Below are 13,923 nucleotides of genomic sequence, written 5' to 3' on the forward strand. Positions count from 1 at the left end.
TTCACTGCTCTCTAGATTCTGAACTCTGGAACAAGCAGTTGCCTGTATTTATCTTTGTCATGACTGAATCAGAAGTGCTCTCACAAAAACACTCTGTTCTCGGTATCATCAAATGCCAAAAACATGTTATTAGAAATGCTAGATTCTGGTCTGCTAGCTTGTGCAACTCCTCTGCCTTTTCTCTTCATCCAGTCTAGAAACAAGAAGGCTCTCAATCAGGGTGCGAGGAGGAGCAGCAGGAGTTAAGGACCCGAAGACCTCCTTGTCCTAGAGGGGAAAGGGAGAGAGCCAGGATGGTCCCTGAATGCCCTAGAACACAGGAAAGGGAAAGGAATGCCCATGGCAGTCCTGGAAAGAACCTCCTCCTGCTATTCCTCTGGACAGAGGCTCTCCTGTCCCTCAGCATGTCACATCAGGGGCTGCAGAGCCCAGTCAGGGGAAGGCACTCCCAATCTAAACATGCTGTTCCAATGCACAGAAATAAAAACTCATCAGGGGGCACCTGGGTGGCTCAGTCGGTTAAGCGTTTGACTCTTGATTTTGGCTCAGGCTCTGTGCTCGGCGGGGAGTCTGCTTGAGATTCTCTCTCTGCCCCTCCCCCCCCACTTGCATGCACACACAGGCATGCACTCTCTCAGAAAGAAAAGAAAAGAAAAGAAAAGAAAAGAAAAGAAAAGAAAAGAAAAGAAAAGAAAAGAAAAGAAAAGAAAGAAAAAGAAAGAGAAAGAAAGAAAGAAAGAGAAAGAAAGAAAGAAAGAGAAAGAAAGAAAGAAAGAAAGAAAGAAAGAAAGAAAGAAAGAAAGAAAGAAAGAAAGAAAGAAAGAAAGAAAAAGAAAGAAAGAAAGAAAAGAAAAGAAAGAAAAACTCATCAGAAGTTAAGCCTCACCTATTTCTTAAAAAGGATTCATTAAATTTAGTTTGACAGCCCCCTTCAGTCCCACTTGCTCATCACAGGAAACTCTCTTTGATTTCTCTCCTGCCTTTCCTCCAAGCTTGAGCCAGCCTGAAATTTTACACTCACTTAAAGCACAATTCCAATTAAAAGACTTACATGTCACCTCTTTTGTAAAAGTCAAACTCAACAAAATGAAAAACAGGAGGAGGAAAATAGAAGAGACATGGGTTTTTGAAGTCCTATAGGCCTGGCTTTGAAGTATGCCAGCTCTGTCACCAGCAACTATAAAACGAGGACAAGTTATTTAGATTCCTCGTCTTCAGTTTCTCCAAAGTCTTGGAGAGGAGTGAGATAATCCACAAAATAATCCACAATGTACAGTGCATAGGCACATAATTAGCACTTGAATGTTAGTTAGTAACAGCAGAGGCATCAGCAACATCAAAAATACTCCCTTCTATAAACAAAGTGAAATTTTAAAACTTTATGTAGAAACACTCTTCAGAATATAAACTACAACAGAAAAATAAGGAAAATAATGGAAATAGGGACGGGGATTAAAGAGTACACTTAGCATGATAAAATAAAATAAAATAATAATAAAAAAAAAACACACACAAGGAAAATACCCTTAGAGAGAATTTAGCACACTGAACCCTTTAGAACTGAAAGATCTCCAAGCTTTAAATTAAATTATTTAAACTGAAAGAAAAGACCATCTCTGGTTAGAGTATCTCTATGAATATGCCCAAACAAAATCAAGCTGAAATTTCTATATATAAAAAGCAAAGTGAAAATGTTTATTTTGGGACTGCCTGACTGGCTCAGTTGGTGGAGCGTGCAAATCTTGATCTCAGGGTTGTAAGTTTGAGCCCCACAGTGGGTACAGAGATTACTTAAAAATAAAATATTAAAAAAAAGAAGAAGAAAATGTTTATTTTCAAGGTCCAATTAAGAAAGCTATGATATGTCTTATAGAGGCTGCAAGAAACCAGAATATTTTGATATTAGTTCTACCATTATCTTCATGTCCATTACCTCTGAGAAAAACAGCAAGAAGGAATAATTACAACTGTTCCTACAGTTGAAGAAAGCCTGGAATGCCCATCGTTCTTTCATTCCCCTGTGAGATGCCACTTTTTGTAAATTAAAGCTGAATCCAAATGTTCTCTCTTTTTTAAAGCCTTTCCTGGTTCCACTCACTTTCCCTCACCACCACCACGACCTCTCCATCCATACTGGACTGTGTTTCCTGAGGATAAGAATGATGTTTTAGTCACTACCTCATTTGTAAGGCTTTGTTGCCTAGTAACTGTAGAACAAATGAATGAGTGAATTCTGAGTAACTGACTATTTTAGAACTCTCTGACCCAATAATCCCATTCCTGGGAAATTTATCTGGAGATGGAGAGTAAAAGTCAAATCAACTAGCAAGAAAGGCTTGGGCCAGAAGAAAAACATTTCAGTTTTCAGGATAATCAAGGCAGAAAAGCCTAAAGCAATCCGAAATGGCAATGCCAAGATTACAGTATGATGCAAAACTGCACATTTGCAATTCAGGTAACTGTCACTATAGTCCATCTATCCCTCACCTGTACCTCACGCTATAGGAAATAGTTGAGTACCTTAGAATCGTTAACTATGTGGACTAATGTGCAGGACCTGGGAATCTAGAACACTTCAGAGAAATACATAAAGAAAAACTGAATCCCAGGGACACAGTCTAAAAAGTCAATTCCCTTGGGTGATAGCTTCAGACAATTACCTTTCAAATGGCCTGATAAGAAACCCCCAGCGACCTGCTTAGAGATTCTGGGCGGGTTCAGTCCGAACCTGTCTCTCCTTATCCCTTGTCTTCCCTGAACTTCTCTCTCAGTTTGGGACCAATTCCCCTCAAATAGTCTTTCCTAACCTAGCTCCCATGTCCCAAACCTACTTTCAGTGTATACTCTATAGCTTAATCACATTCCTACCTATGCTTACTGGCCTAGCCAGAAGGCAGTTCTGACATCTGTGTAGCATTAGTTGTAGCATTAATTATAATGAAGAGAAGCCCCAATTACTGCAACTTAATGCTGTATGGATTTAACTCCAGTACAATCCAGAGAAAGATCTCTAAAGGCCAGAAAAGACCAAGCTTTAAAGAGACGGCAATATTTTCATGCATATTTTCCTTGATACTCACTTGGGAGGGCATAAGACTTCTTCAAGAAATTCTTCAATCTTATTTACATCCGTTTTGACTTCATTGTTGAACGTTATAAATGGTGGGTGGGTCCCAGGAGCCAAGTTCTGCAGGTCTGCAGGCTTCCTGTTAGGCAAAACAGTCAAAATTGGATCATTTTTAACTCTGGGAAGGCAACAATACTTTAAATACTCAGAGTGGTTTTAAATGTTTACATATATAAAAATGAGTAAGAATTAGTATTTTGGGGGGCGCCATGGTGGCTCGGTCAGTTAAGCATCTGACTCTTGATTTCAGCTCAAGTCATGATCTCAGGGTTGTGAGATCGAGCCCCACATCGGGCTCCATGCTGGGCGTGGAGTCTGCTTAAGATTCCCTCTCTCCCTCTGCCCTTCCCAGCTCGCACTTGCTCACTTGCTCTCTCGAAAGAAAGAGAAGTAGTATTTTTTTTTCCACTAGTTAAAACAGCTGCAATACTATTCTACGGAGAAGCAAACCTTCACAAAGCACAAAATTCAAGATAAGAAAATCAGGAATCTCTGATTCTAACCAAAAGACAAAGTTCCCCATTCTTATTCCAAATTCAACTGAAGTGCTTATTAGAAATGGTGGTAGAATTGAAAGGAAATTGTCTCTGGTCTCAACTCTAGCACCAACTCATTGTGTAAAGATGAGTAAACAATAACTTCTCTAGGTCTTCCTTTTTTTTTTTTTTTTTTTAATAAGGAAGAGCCGCTGATTCCTACAGTCCTAACTATGAGATTCCAAATTCAGCTGCTACCAATTTTCCATTTTCCTAGAAGTCCACACTCAACAAGGAAAAAGATCACCAGTCGAAATGACTTCAGTATATAAAACATAGCTAACCAAAGGTAAGACACAACACAGAAAGGGCAAAATATTATAGTGAATCAGAAAGGCTCAAATACATATTAGATTAAGAAGGTTGTCCAAATTCATTAAAAAGCCATCAACAAGTCAAACAGATAGGAGCCAAAAGAAATGGACACACAATAGATAAAATAAATGAACACACAGAAAAATGTAAAAAAAAAAAAAAAACAACAAACCAATTACCAAAGAAATTCAAGTGTAAACTATGATGACATCTCTCTCCTATTAATTAGGAAAAAATGAAAATACACAGAACACTGATAAAGATGGTGAAAGTGGACACTCACAACTACTAATAGCATGGAACGTGGGCACCACTCTATTAAAAAGCAAAATGGCTCCCCTAAGCCCACCAGTGAATCCTAGGATCAATAATAATGACCAGATAGCGCGTATATCCTAATGATAAAATACAAAGCATACATCACCATCTATGAAATATTCTTAGAAGAATTCAAAGAAGTTTAACCCAAATCTAGAATCAAGCCTCCTAAGGCAGCTGTCTCTCAAAGTATGATCTAGGGGACCCTTTCACCGGGTGGTCCATGAAGTCAAAACCATTCTCATAATACTAAGACATCACTTACTTTTTCCACCCTCATTCTCTCCTGCCTGTAGAGTTTTCCATAGACTACTTGTTGTGTGGTATTACAAAGTATTGTATACAGAAACAGACGTGAGAATCTGTCTTCTATTAAGACAGACATATGAGATGTACCAAAATGTAAAACAATGCCACTCTTCTAACTAATTTTGTTTTGGAAAATATAGCTTTAATTAAAAACATATTTCTGTGATAACAAATAATAGGTTCACGATTGTTCTAACTAGTAAATATGTTTTAAATTTCTCAGCTTTAATTTCTAATACAGTAAAGTTAATAGATATAACCCACATAACTGAAAGCTCTTTGAGGTCCTCAATAATTTAAGAGTATAAGGGCGTTCTGAGACCAAAAAGTTCATTTACAAGAAACTTGAGGAGATGCAGGACAAAGTTAAATGATACCACAAAGCAATCAGCCAAATACAGAATTTGGGACACTCTACAGTTCAACAGAATGGATTTCTAGTCAATGGCATGAGGGGAAAAAAGCCAAAAATGGTGGCTGGAAGGGACTGTTGTAGAATAAGAAAAATTTAAGAGACATAACAACCACATATAATGAGTAGAATTTGTTTGGATCGTGATTTGAACAAACCAGGCAAAGAAAAAAAGATATTTTGGAGGTAACTGGGGAGATCGGATCATATGCTGGGGACTAGACATGATAATGGCAGGGTGGTTGGGTGAGAAAATGTAAGTACTGTTTGGAGATATACAGTGAAGTACGGAGGGTTGAAATGACAGGATTCCCGGGATTTGCTTTAAAACATATCAGGAGGGATAAAAAGAAGGAAAAAAAGGGACAAAGCAAATGGGTAAAATCTCAATAACTGAGTTGAAGTTAGGGGGAAGTTTATTCTATTCTTGTGTATGTTTGAAAATCTTCATAATTAAAAAGATAAACTCTGAAAAACTTAAAAAAAGCTTCAAAGAACTTTTCCCCTACCTATTATTCCAGCCCTTCCTTCATTCCCTAACATAAATGCACAGAACTTGAACAAAGGCTATCTCTAAGTGTACCATGAAGATGAAATACTGTCACTGAAAAAAATTTTTTAAAATAGAGTGTACCTCAAAATCTCTACTCATCCCCGCTAACCAATTTTCCCTGGTCTTACACCTATTCCTTCACGGCCCCTCTCCTTTTTTCTCCCTCCACTCCATTCAGGTTTGGAAAGTGTTTCCTCTATGACTACATTCCAAAAATACAAAGGCTTATTAATTATCTGATCATTCCAAATTTTCTAGCTCAGACGCCCCCCCCCCCAAGCTCTAGAGCCCATCTCCCTCCCAAACCAAAGAAAAATATGTTTTCTATCAACTTGTATTAAGAACCTAAGCCCTAGGGGCGCCTGGGTGGCTCAGTCAGTTAAGCGACTGCCTCTGGCTCAGATCATGACCCTGGAGTCCCAGGATCAAGTCCCGGGATCGAGTCCCGCATCGGGCTCCCTGCTCGGCAGGGGAGTCTGCCTCTCCCTCTGACCCTCCCCCCTCTCATGTGCTCTCTCTCATTCTCTCTCTCTTTCAAATAAATAAATAAAATCTTAAAAAAAAAAAGAAGAACCTAAGCTCTAACAGAGGACTTTTAAAAGTCAAAATCTGATTTGATGTTCAATTCTGATACCTTTCCTGAGCAGACTTTGTCTGAGAAGGTAAAGTTGAGTACAAAATGACGGGAAAACATGAAAGCTGAGTAAGTCTTCCAGATCCACGTGTATTTAAACAGTGATGTACACATGAGACTCTTGGAACTCATGTAAGTACTCAACTCCAGGTCAGAACTAATCCGTTTCTAGGTTTCATGTCTTTGGTTTGTTTGGTTAGTCCTTTTTACTTCTCACCCTGACCACCTGTTCTTTGATCACTAACAAGTCCACCAGGTCCCAGACTGTGCCATCTTTGGTCTTCAAGTCCCCTCACGTTCCCACTCACAGCTCACAGATGTTCCCAGTTACACTTTATTTCCTCAACTCACAAAGACCTTGTACATAACCAAGGGTCCAGAAACCCTAACAGTTCAGGGTGTATAAATTTATTTTCAAGTTTTAACATTTTAAAGTTAAAGGGGAGGGCACCTGGGTGGCTCAGTTGGTTAAGCATCCGACTCTTGGTTTCAGCTCTGGTCATGACTCAGGTCATGGGATGGAGCCTCACACCAGGCTCCTCCGAGCTCAGCGGGCAGTCTGCTGGAGATTCTCTCTCTCTGGCCCTCCCCCCGCCATTGTCACTCTCTCTAATCTAACAAATAAATAAATCTTAAAAAAAAGGACTTTTCTCATTCCAAAGTTATAAAACATATGCATCAACATTTTTTATGACTAACAGTCCATTAATGCCTAAATATAAGGTAATAACATGCATCTGTATGTTTTACAAATAATTTTTTCATGAACAAGGTAGTTATTAAAGGGGAAGAAAGGATAAATGCTTTACAATAACCCATGGGGGGAGGGCAGCAAAATAAGTAACAGCTATTCTATAATAAATTATGACAGCTTTTAGCTCTCCAAATAAAAATGCAGAGGGATAGAGTTGACATGGTATAGAAGAAAGAGTCAAAGACTGAATAAAAAGGACCTGGTTAAAGTCCCAAATTGGATAGTTCTGCCATCTACCAGCTATGTGACAAAGGAAATCACAACCTCTTCGGATTTCCTGCTCTGTACTGTGATATAAGACCTGCTTTGCCTGTGAAGATCAAATAAGGCATGTGAACGTGAGCTAAACCAAAGTGTGCGAATGAGATCCACGCCTGCTTTCAGGATCACATTTAACATAGCATTATGCAGGAGATGAGACTGGCAGTTTTAAACTCTACTTGAGGTCTGATGGTTCAAAACTGGTTATCTAGCATTAACTGACTGGTAATAAGAAATCTGATTAACAGAGGCTTGTAAGTTGGGGGCCTGGGTGGCTCAGTCAGTTAAGTGTCTGTCCTCAGCTCGGGTCATGATCCTGGAGTTCCAGGATCAAGTCCCACATTGGGCTCTCTGCTCCGCAGGGAGTCTGCTTCTCCCTCAGACCCTCCCCCATCTCGTGCTTTCTCTCTCTCTCTCTCTCTCTCTCTCTCTCAAATAAATAAATAAAATCTTTAAAAAAAATCGAGTCTTAAAAGTAAAGTGAGGGGCGCCTGGGTGGCTCAGTCGTTAAGCGTCTGCCTTCGGCTCAGGTCATGATCCCAGGGTCCTGGGATCGAGCCCCGCATCGGGCTCCCTGCTCCACGGAAAGCCTGCTTCTCCCTCTCCCACTCCCCCTGCTTGTGTTCCCTCTCTCCCCTCTCTCACTGTGTCTCTCTCTGTCAGATAAATAAATAAAATCCTTAAAAAAAAAAAAAAGTAAAGTGAAACCAAGCATATGATTACCAATTTTCTACTAATATCAGTGACTAGTGACTATTCCATTTTGTTTCTGCTGAAAAGCTGTATCGATTTTTAAAAAGCAAAGGTGATAAAACTGTTTTCTAGGATTAAGTGTTAAGATGAAGGGCAACCATGTTGGGTCCTTACTCCAAGTGAAAGTAGATCCCAGAAGAAACTTGGATGCATCTGAATGGATTAGCAGACTTCAAAATAAATGTTCAAGTTGCAAGCACTGAGGTGACTTAAGCTGTATCTATGGAGTCATCAGCCAAGCAGAATCTCACCTGGCACTCCCAAGGCCTCAGGTATTTGGTTTGACCCACAAAGGCTCATTTTACAGATGCTGCATAGAAACTTAACATTTCAGAAAGTGCAGGAGGACAGAAATGAAACTGAACAGACAGGCAATGGCTGAAACTGTCAGGACATCTTTGGTTTATTTCATAAAAGCCCTTCAATAAATAATCAATGATTCATTCAAACTCATTTCCTTAAGTGACATCTAGAAAAAGCAAAATGCAGAGCACAAATACTCTTCAATGTTTGGGGGTTTTCTTATTTTTAATGTTACTTATCTCAGTAGTCTTTATTTATTTATTTATTTTTTGTCAGAGTAGATGAAAAAAGATTCTTTTGCTTCTGGTTGAAGGAAAGGAAATAAAGAGAAACAAACTAATACAAGAGACAGAGAGGGAAAGGAGAGCTAGGAGGAACCTCATGGGACCCAATACCTTAAGCAACTTAAGTGGCTTAACTTCAATTAAAGTTTAATTCAGCACACTTGCAACAATTGGCGAACACTGGGCTGGTGGCTCAGCTCCAGCTGCTGCTTATAAAAGGAGTACATTATAGCCACAGGCCCCCGGAGCTGGGTCTTAGAGATGACCTATTTTGTAACTAGCTGACTCCACTAAATGGAGGGAAAAAATACCATGTAGAACTTATATAATATTTTTTTTAAAAGACATTTATTTATTTGACAGAGACACAGCGAAAGAGGGAACACAAGCAGGGGGAGTGGGAGAGGGAGAAGCAGGCTTTCCGCCGAGCAGGGAGCCCGATGCGGGGCTCGATCCCAGGACCCTGGGACCATGACCTGAGCCGAAGGCAGACGCTTAACGACTGAGCCACCCAGGCGCCCGAACTTATATTTTTTTTTTAAAGATTTCATTTATTTATTTATTTGAGAGAGAAAGAGAGTGTGCGTGTATGTATACACGGTGTGGGGGGTGGGGAATGGGAGAGAGAACCTCAAGTCTGCTTAGGATGGAGCCCCACGTGGGCTTCATACTGGGCTCAAGCTCACAAGATTGAGATCATGACCTGAGCCAAAACTAAGAGTCAGATGCTCAATAGACTGAACCACCCATGTGCCCCTAGAACTTCTATTTTTAATTGATTTATTTTTGAAGGTACTGATTTTCAAGGCATAAAATTCATCCACACAAATCAAGAGAATATTGGACACTCTATGGCAAGTATGAAAAAACAACTTAACACCAAAAATACTTTGTTTCAGAATACTTATTCTTCACTAGGTTTGCCATATTCTGACTAAAGTCATCAACGGAATGAATGAATCATGGATTCACCAAAACATACACACCAAGGTCCCAGTTACTAAGCATTTGTCTATGTGTCCCAATTCAACCAGTTAAAGGATTTTATTTTCATGACGTGGTATACTGCTAAATCTTTGTCTACTTTAATGTCAATTTGCAGAGCAATCATGTTAAAACAAAACAGCACCAACCAAAAGGTTTCAAATACAGCTTCTGTAATTCTTAAGAGATTTTCTTAATACAACTTAGAGTTTACACTGATAGGTTTAGAAAAACATTCACCAATAATCCGTTTTTCTGATTCAGCTCTTAGTAACCTCAACAGGATCTATCATCTTTGAAATCATTTTGAAAAAGCCCGTGAAGATGTGGTAACGAGACATGCTCTCTCTCTCTGCCTGTCCATGTCTGTCTCTCTCCGTGTATCTGTCCCCTCGCCCTCAAAACACACACACACACACACACACACACACACGGGGCGTCCGCGTGATTCAGAATGTGTTTACGAGACACATTTGCAGGGGTAACGAGGGCTTCATGTAGCTCAAGTCAACCTCACAAAGGGAAAGAAGCGAGTCTGGACTCTCCTGACTGGCCAATAGCAGGAAATTGAGGGTTTCTCTGCAAGGCTGGCCTGTTCCATTCCATTCAGTCTCTCTCTGTATGTGTCATTCACACCGCTGTCACCACATGGAAACCAAACTGATCTCTCAGCTTGCTGAAGACAGCTTTCAGAAGCATGCAACCACAGAGACATGATAAGGAAAGCAAATTAGCTGAAGAATCTATTTAGAAATCAGATTTTGTTCTGAGTTTATAAATGACTTTCAAGATTTTATGGCTCCATGGCTCCATGTTAAATGGTTACAAAATTGTTAAAGTTTAAACTATCATAATAAGCTTCCAAAACTTTATGCTGTTATTGAGTCTTACACAATACCTCACAAAGGTATGTTGACATGTGCAGCAGAAGGAAACCATTTGTGACAATGCAAAGGATGAGGAAGTGTCAGCGTTTAAGGAGGAAATGGGAAAATGGAAGCATACCTTTCCCAGATCTTTTTTTTAAGATTTTATTTATTTATTTGACAGAGACAGAGAGAGCGAGAGCAGGAACACAAGCAGGGGGCGTGGGAGAGGGGGAAGCAGGCTTCCCGCCGAGCAGGGAGCCTGATGTGGGACTCTATCCCAGGACCCTGGGATCATGACTTGAGCCAAAGGCAGACGCTTAACGACTGAGCCACCCAGGCGCCCCATTTCCCAGATTTTTTAAAAGCGGTCTTCTCCAATTTATTTATTTTCTCAGAGAACACCACGGAGGAGGGATTTTATTCACTGGTAATATAGCAAGTATCACTGCTTTTACAATAAAAAGCTAATTTCTTAAACTTATCACTTCTCAAAACTAAAAAAGCTTACCTAACAAGTATGTGACACTCAGCTACATCCAAGTCAGCGTCTCAGGGGTGGGTGTGGGGGGGTGGGGGGAGTCTGAGAAATAGAGACAAAGAGAAAGACAGGGGGCCGGGGGACGACTGTTGTCACACTTTATTGCTTCTCTCCCCTTTGCCTGCCTCTCAGGCTTATCTGTGCTCTAAAGATGCTGATCACTGATTTAGAAATTTCCGGGCATAATGAAGGCAGCAGAAGTCTTCAAAGATTTTCACCATTGCCCAAACCTGTCAGCCAGGAAGTATGATATAAAACAATGAATTCTATTCAACAAAAGGTCGGAAAATGGTTTGATGAGTAGTAAAAAAGTACCTCCAACAGTGTTTGGCATATAGTAGACAATGAAAAAGAAGAAATGTTAATGTTTTCCTTCCTTTTTCGTGAATTTAAAAACGAGGTAACTGACCTCCAAAGATGAGGCGTCTTGCCCAATGTCCTAGGGAAACCAGTGACAGGGCTCTCTCCACACAGAACCAGGGCTCTTTCCCTAATCCACTGCTCCCCATTTGATGACATGTGATAACATTTTTAAATATGCCCCAAATTTTAATATTTTCATTTAGATTTAGCCGAAGATTTTGCTTAAATGGTGGTTGATGTAAGCCTAAATTCCTTCTGAAGCCCGGGCACTTTTTTTTTTTTTTAATCTACCAGTTCTGTAATACAACTGCATCATGAACAGAAAATGACGTTTAGAAATGACTCCCACCAAAGCACTAAGGCAGCACTGACAGGCAGGCAATGGGAGACTGTTCCAAGCCTCACAGGGGCACATGAATACCACCAGCCGAGCCATTAACACCAGCTGAGATTCAAAGAGAGCATGTCACAAGGTGCCAGAACTAGAAACCAGCTTGTTCGTATGGATGAAATGTCATGTAACAACAATTTCCTCAGAGCACACAGTGGGCCTCTAAATAGCTCACAACCGAGTCTTACTGCTCTCCACCGGCTGGTTCTACGAATCAGTCCTCTTCAGCAAGGAATTAGCAATTACCAGGAAAAGCAAGAAAATAAGCACTAGAGGCACTTTCTCCCCCACAGTTTTATAAAAACCAGTCATATCTAAAGTTTTAAAGTTAAGATTATGAAAAGTACTTTTTACTACGGAGTGTTTTACTCCTCCGTGACAACGTTATCTCTCAACGTTTTATTGAGCCCATGTTCACTCTCTTGAAATCTTACTCAAGACTGTAAGTGTCTAAATTCATAGAAAAGGTCCGGAAGGATAAAGACCAAACCTAAATGCAGTGGTATCTGTGAGGGGGAAGCTGATGACCAGGGCCTGGGGGTGGAGGGGATTCATTATCATGTACTACTCTTCTACACCTTTAATGGCCCTCAAGAAGCATGTTTTAGATGTACCATAGACCTAAGATTTCTAAAGAAAACTACTATTGGCTCCAATTTTAAGTGCTCTCTGTTGATTTTACACAAAGCCCTAGAAAATAAACAGACATCTTCTTTGGATGGTGATACTGACTAACTAGGAAGCCCTGAATCTTTCATCCTGCCTCCCATGTGTCACTTTTTACATGTAGGGTATATTACTCTTAAACATATACAAGTCCTCAAATATCAACCAACTTACAGGAATAATATCTTCAGGAGCTTGTACAGGAAAAGTGAAACAGCCATTCTGAGTTCACTTCCTTTCCTGAACCAGATCCCCCTCATTCACGGCACTATCACTGTATGGACCACAATCAAGCACTGTGTCGAGCTGCTCAAAGAAGGCTTTCTCAAAGCGTGGCAGTCAACTCACTCGCTCAAAGCCAAAAATGGAATAGGAGAAATCCGTGTATTTTAAGACACGGTTAGGGTGTGTGCCTGGTAGCATGGTCTATTTTTAGGTTACATTGAGAAACTTCCTTTTTGAGCGCATGTAGGGAAAAAAACAGTAATAGAAGGGTAACTGCATGAATTATTTCATTCTTATGGCAGCTCTGTCTAAAATGAGGTAGGTGTACCTTTGAAAGAGCCTGCAGTTTGAACTCTCACCATCCCCAGAGGTTTACCTCTGCATTCATATACATAACTAAAGGGGTTCCTGGAAGACTTCACAGCTTATTTTCAATAAATAAACCTTAAGTCTCTACAGTCTCAAGTAAGTGCACTAGCAGTAAGTAAAGAAGAAAGTTTAAGGAACAGACAGAACAAGGGAATGCCAGCCGAGAACTGGGAACGGAATGACAGCTCCCAGATAACTCTCACTTGGTGATGCCGGGAGGGATAACACACATGAATTCCGCCACCCATCATGTGACAGCCCATCCAATTTCTCCTCGATCCTGTCCGTGACTGACATGCTTAAAAAAATAAGCAACAAAGGGCGCCTGGGTGGCTCAGTTGGTTAAGCGACTGCCTTTGGCTCAGGTCATGATCCCGGAGCCCCGGGATCGAGTCCCGCATCGGGCTCCAGTCCCGCATCGGGCTCCCTGCTCAGCGGGGAGTCTGCTTCTCCCTCTGACCCTCCCCCCTCTCATGCTCTCTCTCTCGATCTCATTCTCTCTCTCTCAAATAAATAAATAAAATCTTTAAAAAAAAAAATAAGCAACAAACCATGTTGTCGTCTTTGTGTCAAGAGGCATACCTTTCCACTGCCTAATCCTAGATTTTGTTAGTATAACTGTTCTTAACCCTTGATTAATTCTCTTCTTTTTCCCTAAGTATGAATGTTCTTCACCTCAAACCTGTTTGCTAAGGAAAAACAGAAGCTCCTGAGTCAAAGGAGCTTACTATTTGTCAGGGCTCTTCTCAGCCCTCTCCACTTTGTTCTATGGAAAGTTAGAAACACTCTTCAACTAGCAAGAACAATCACAGGGCCACGGATGATCCCTCTTATCTTACAATCATATTTAACCAAATATGGTTAAAATCGTATTACAGGAAATTCCTATTATTCCCTGAAAAGTAGAATAAATGAAATAGACCAAAGCAGTATTCATCCTCCTAAAATCCCACTCTTGT

General features: G+C 40.4%; 1 protein-coding gene across 1 annotated transcript in view; it reads right to left on the reverse strand.

The window, feature by feature from the left end:
- CLIC4 (CLIC family member 4) overlaps positions 1-13,923 on the reverse strand; it is a 73,034-nt gene that overhangs the window by 21,934 nt on the left and 37,177 nt on the right. Inside the window, exon 3 of the mRNA XM_028113896.2 lies at positions 3,081-3,206. Within this exon, the coding sequence (XP_027969697.1) occupies positions 3,081-3,206 (126 nt within the window). The remainder of the gene's footprint in view (positions 1-3,080; positions 3,207-13,923) is intronic.

Source organism: Eumetopias jubatus, unplaced genomic scaffold (assembly GCF_037043125.1).
Source record: "Eumetopias jubatus isolate StellerSeaLion01/CBP00866 unplaced genomic scaffold, mEumJub1_p1.0 scaffold_4, whole genome shotgun sequence".
Classification (NCBI taxonomy): Eukaryota; Metazoa; Chordata; class Mammalia; order Carnivora; family Otariidae; genus Eumetopias; species Eumetopias jubatus.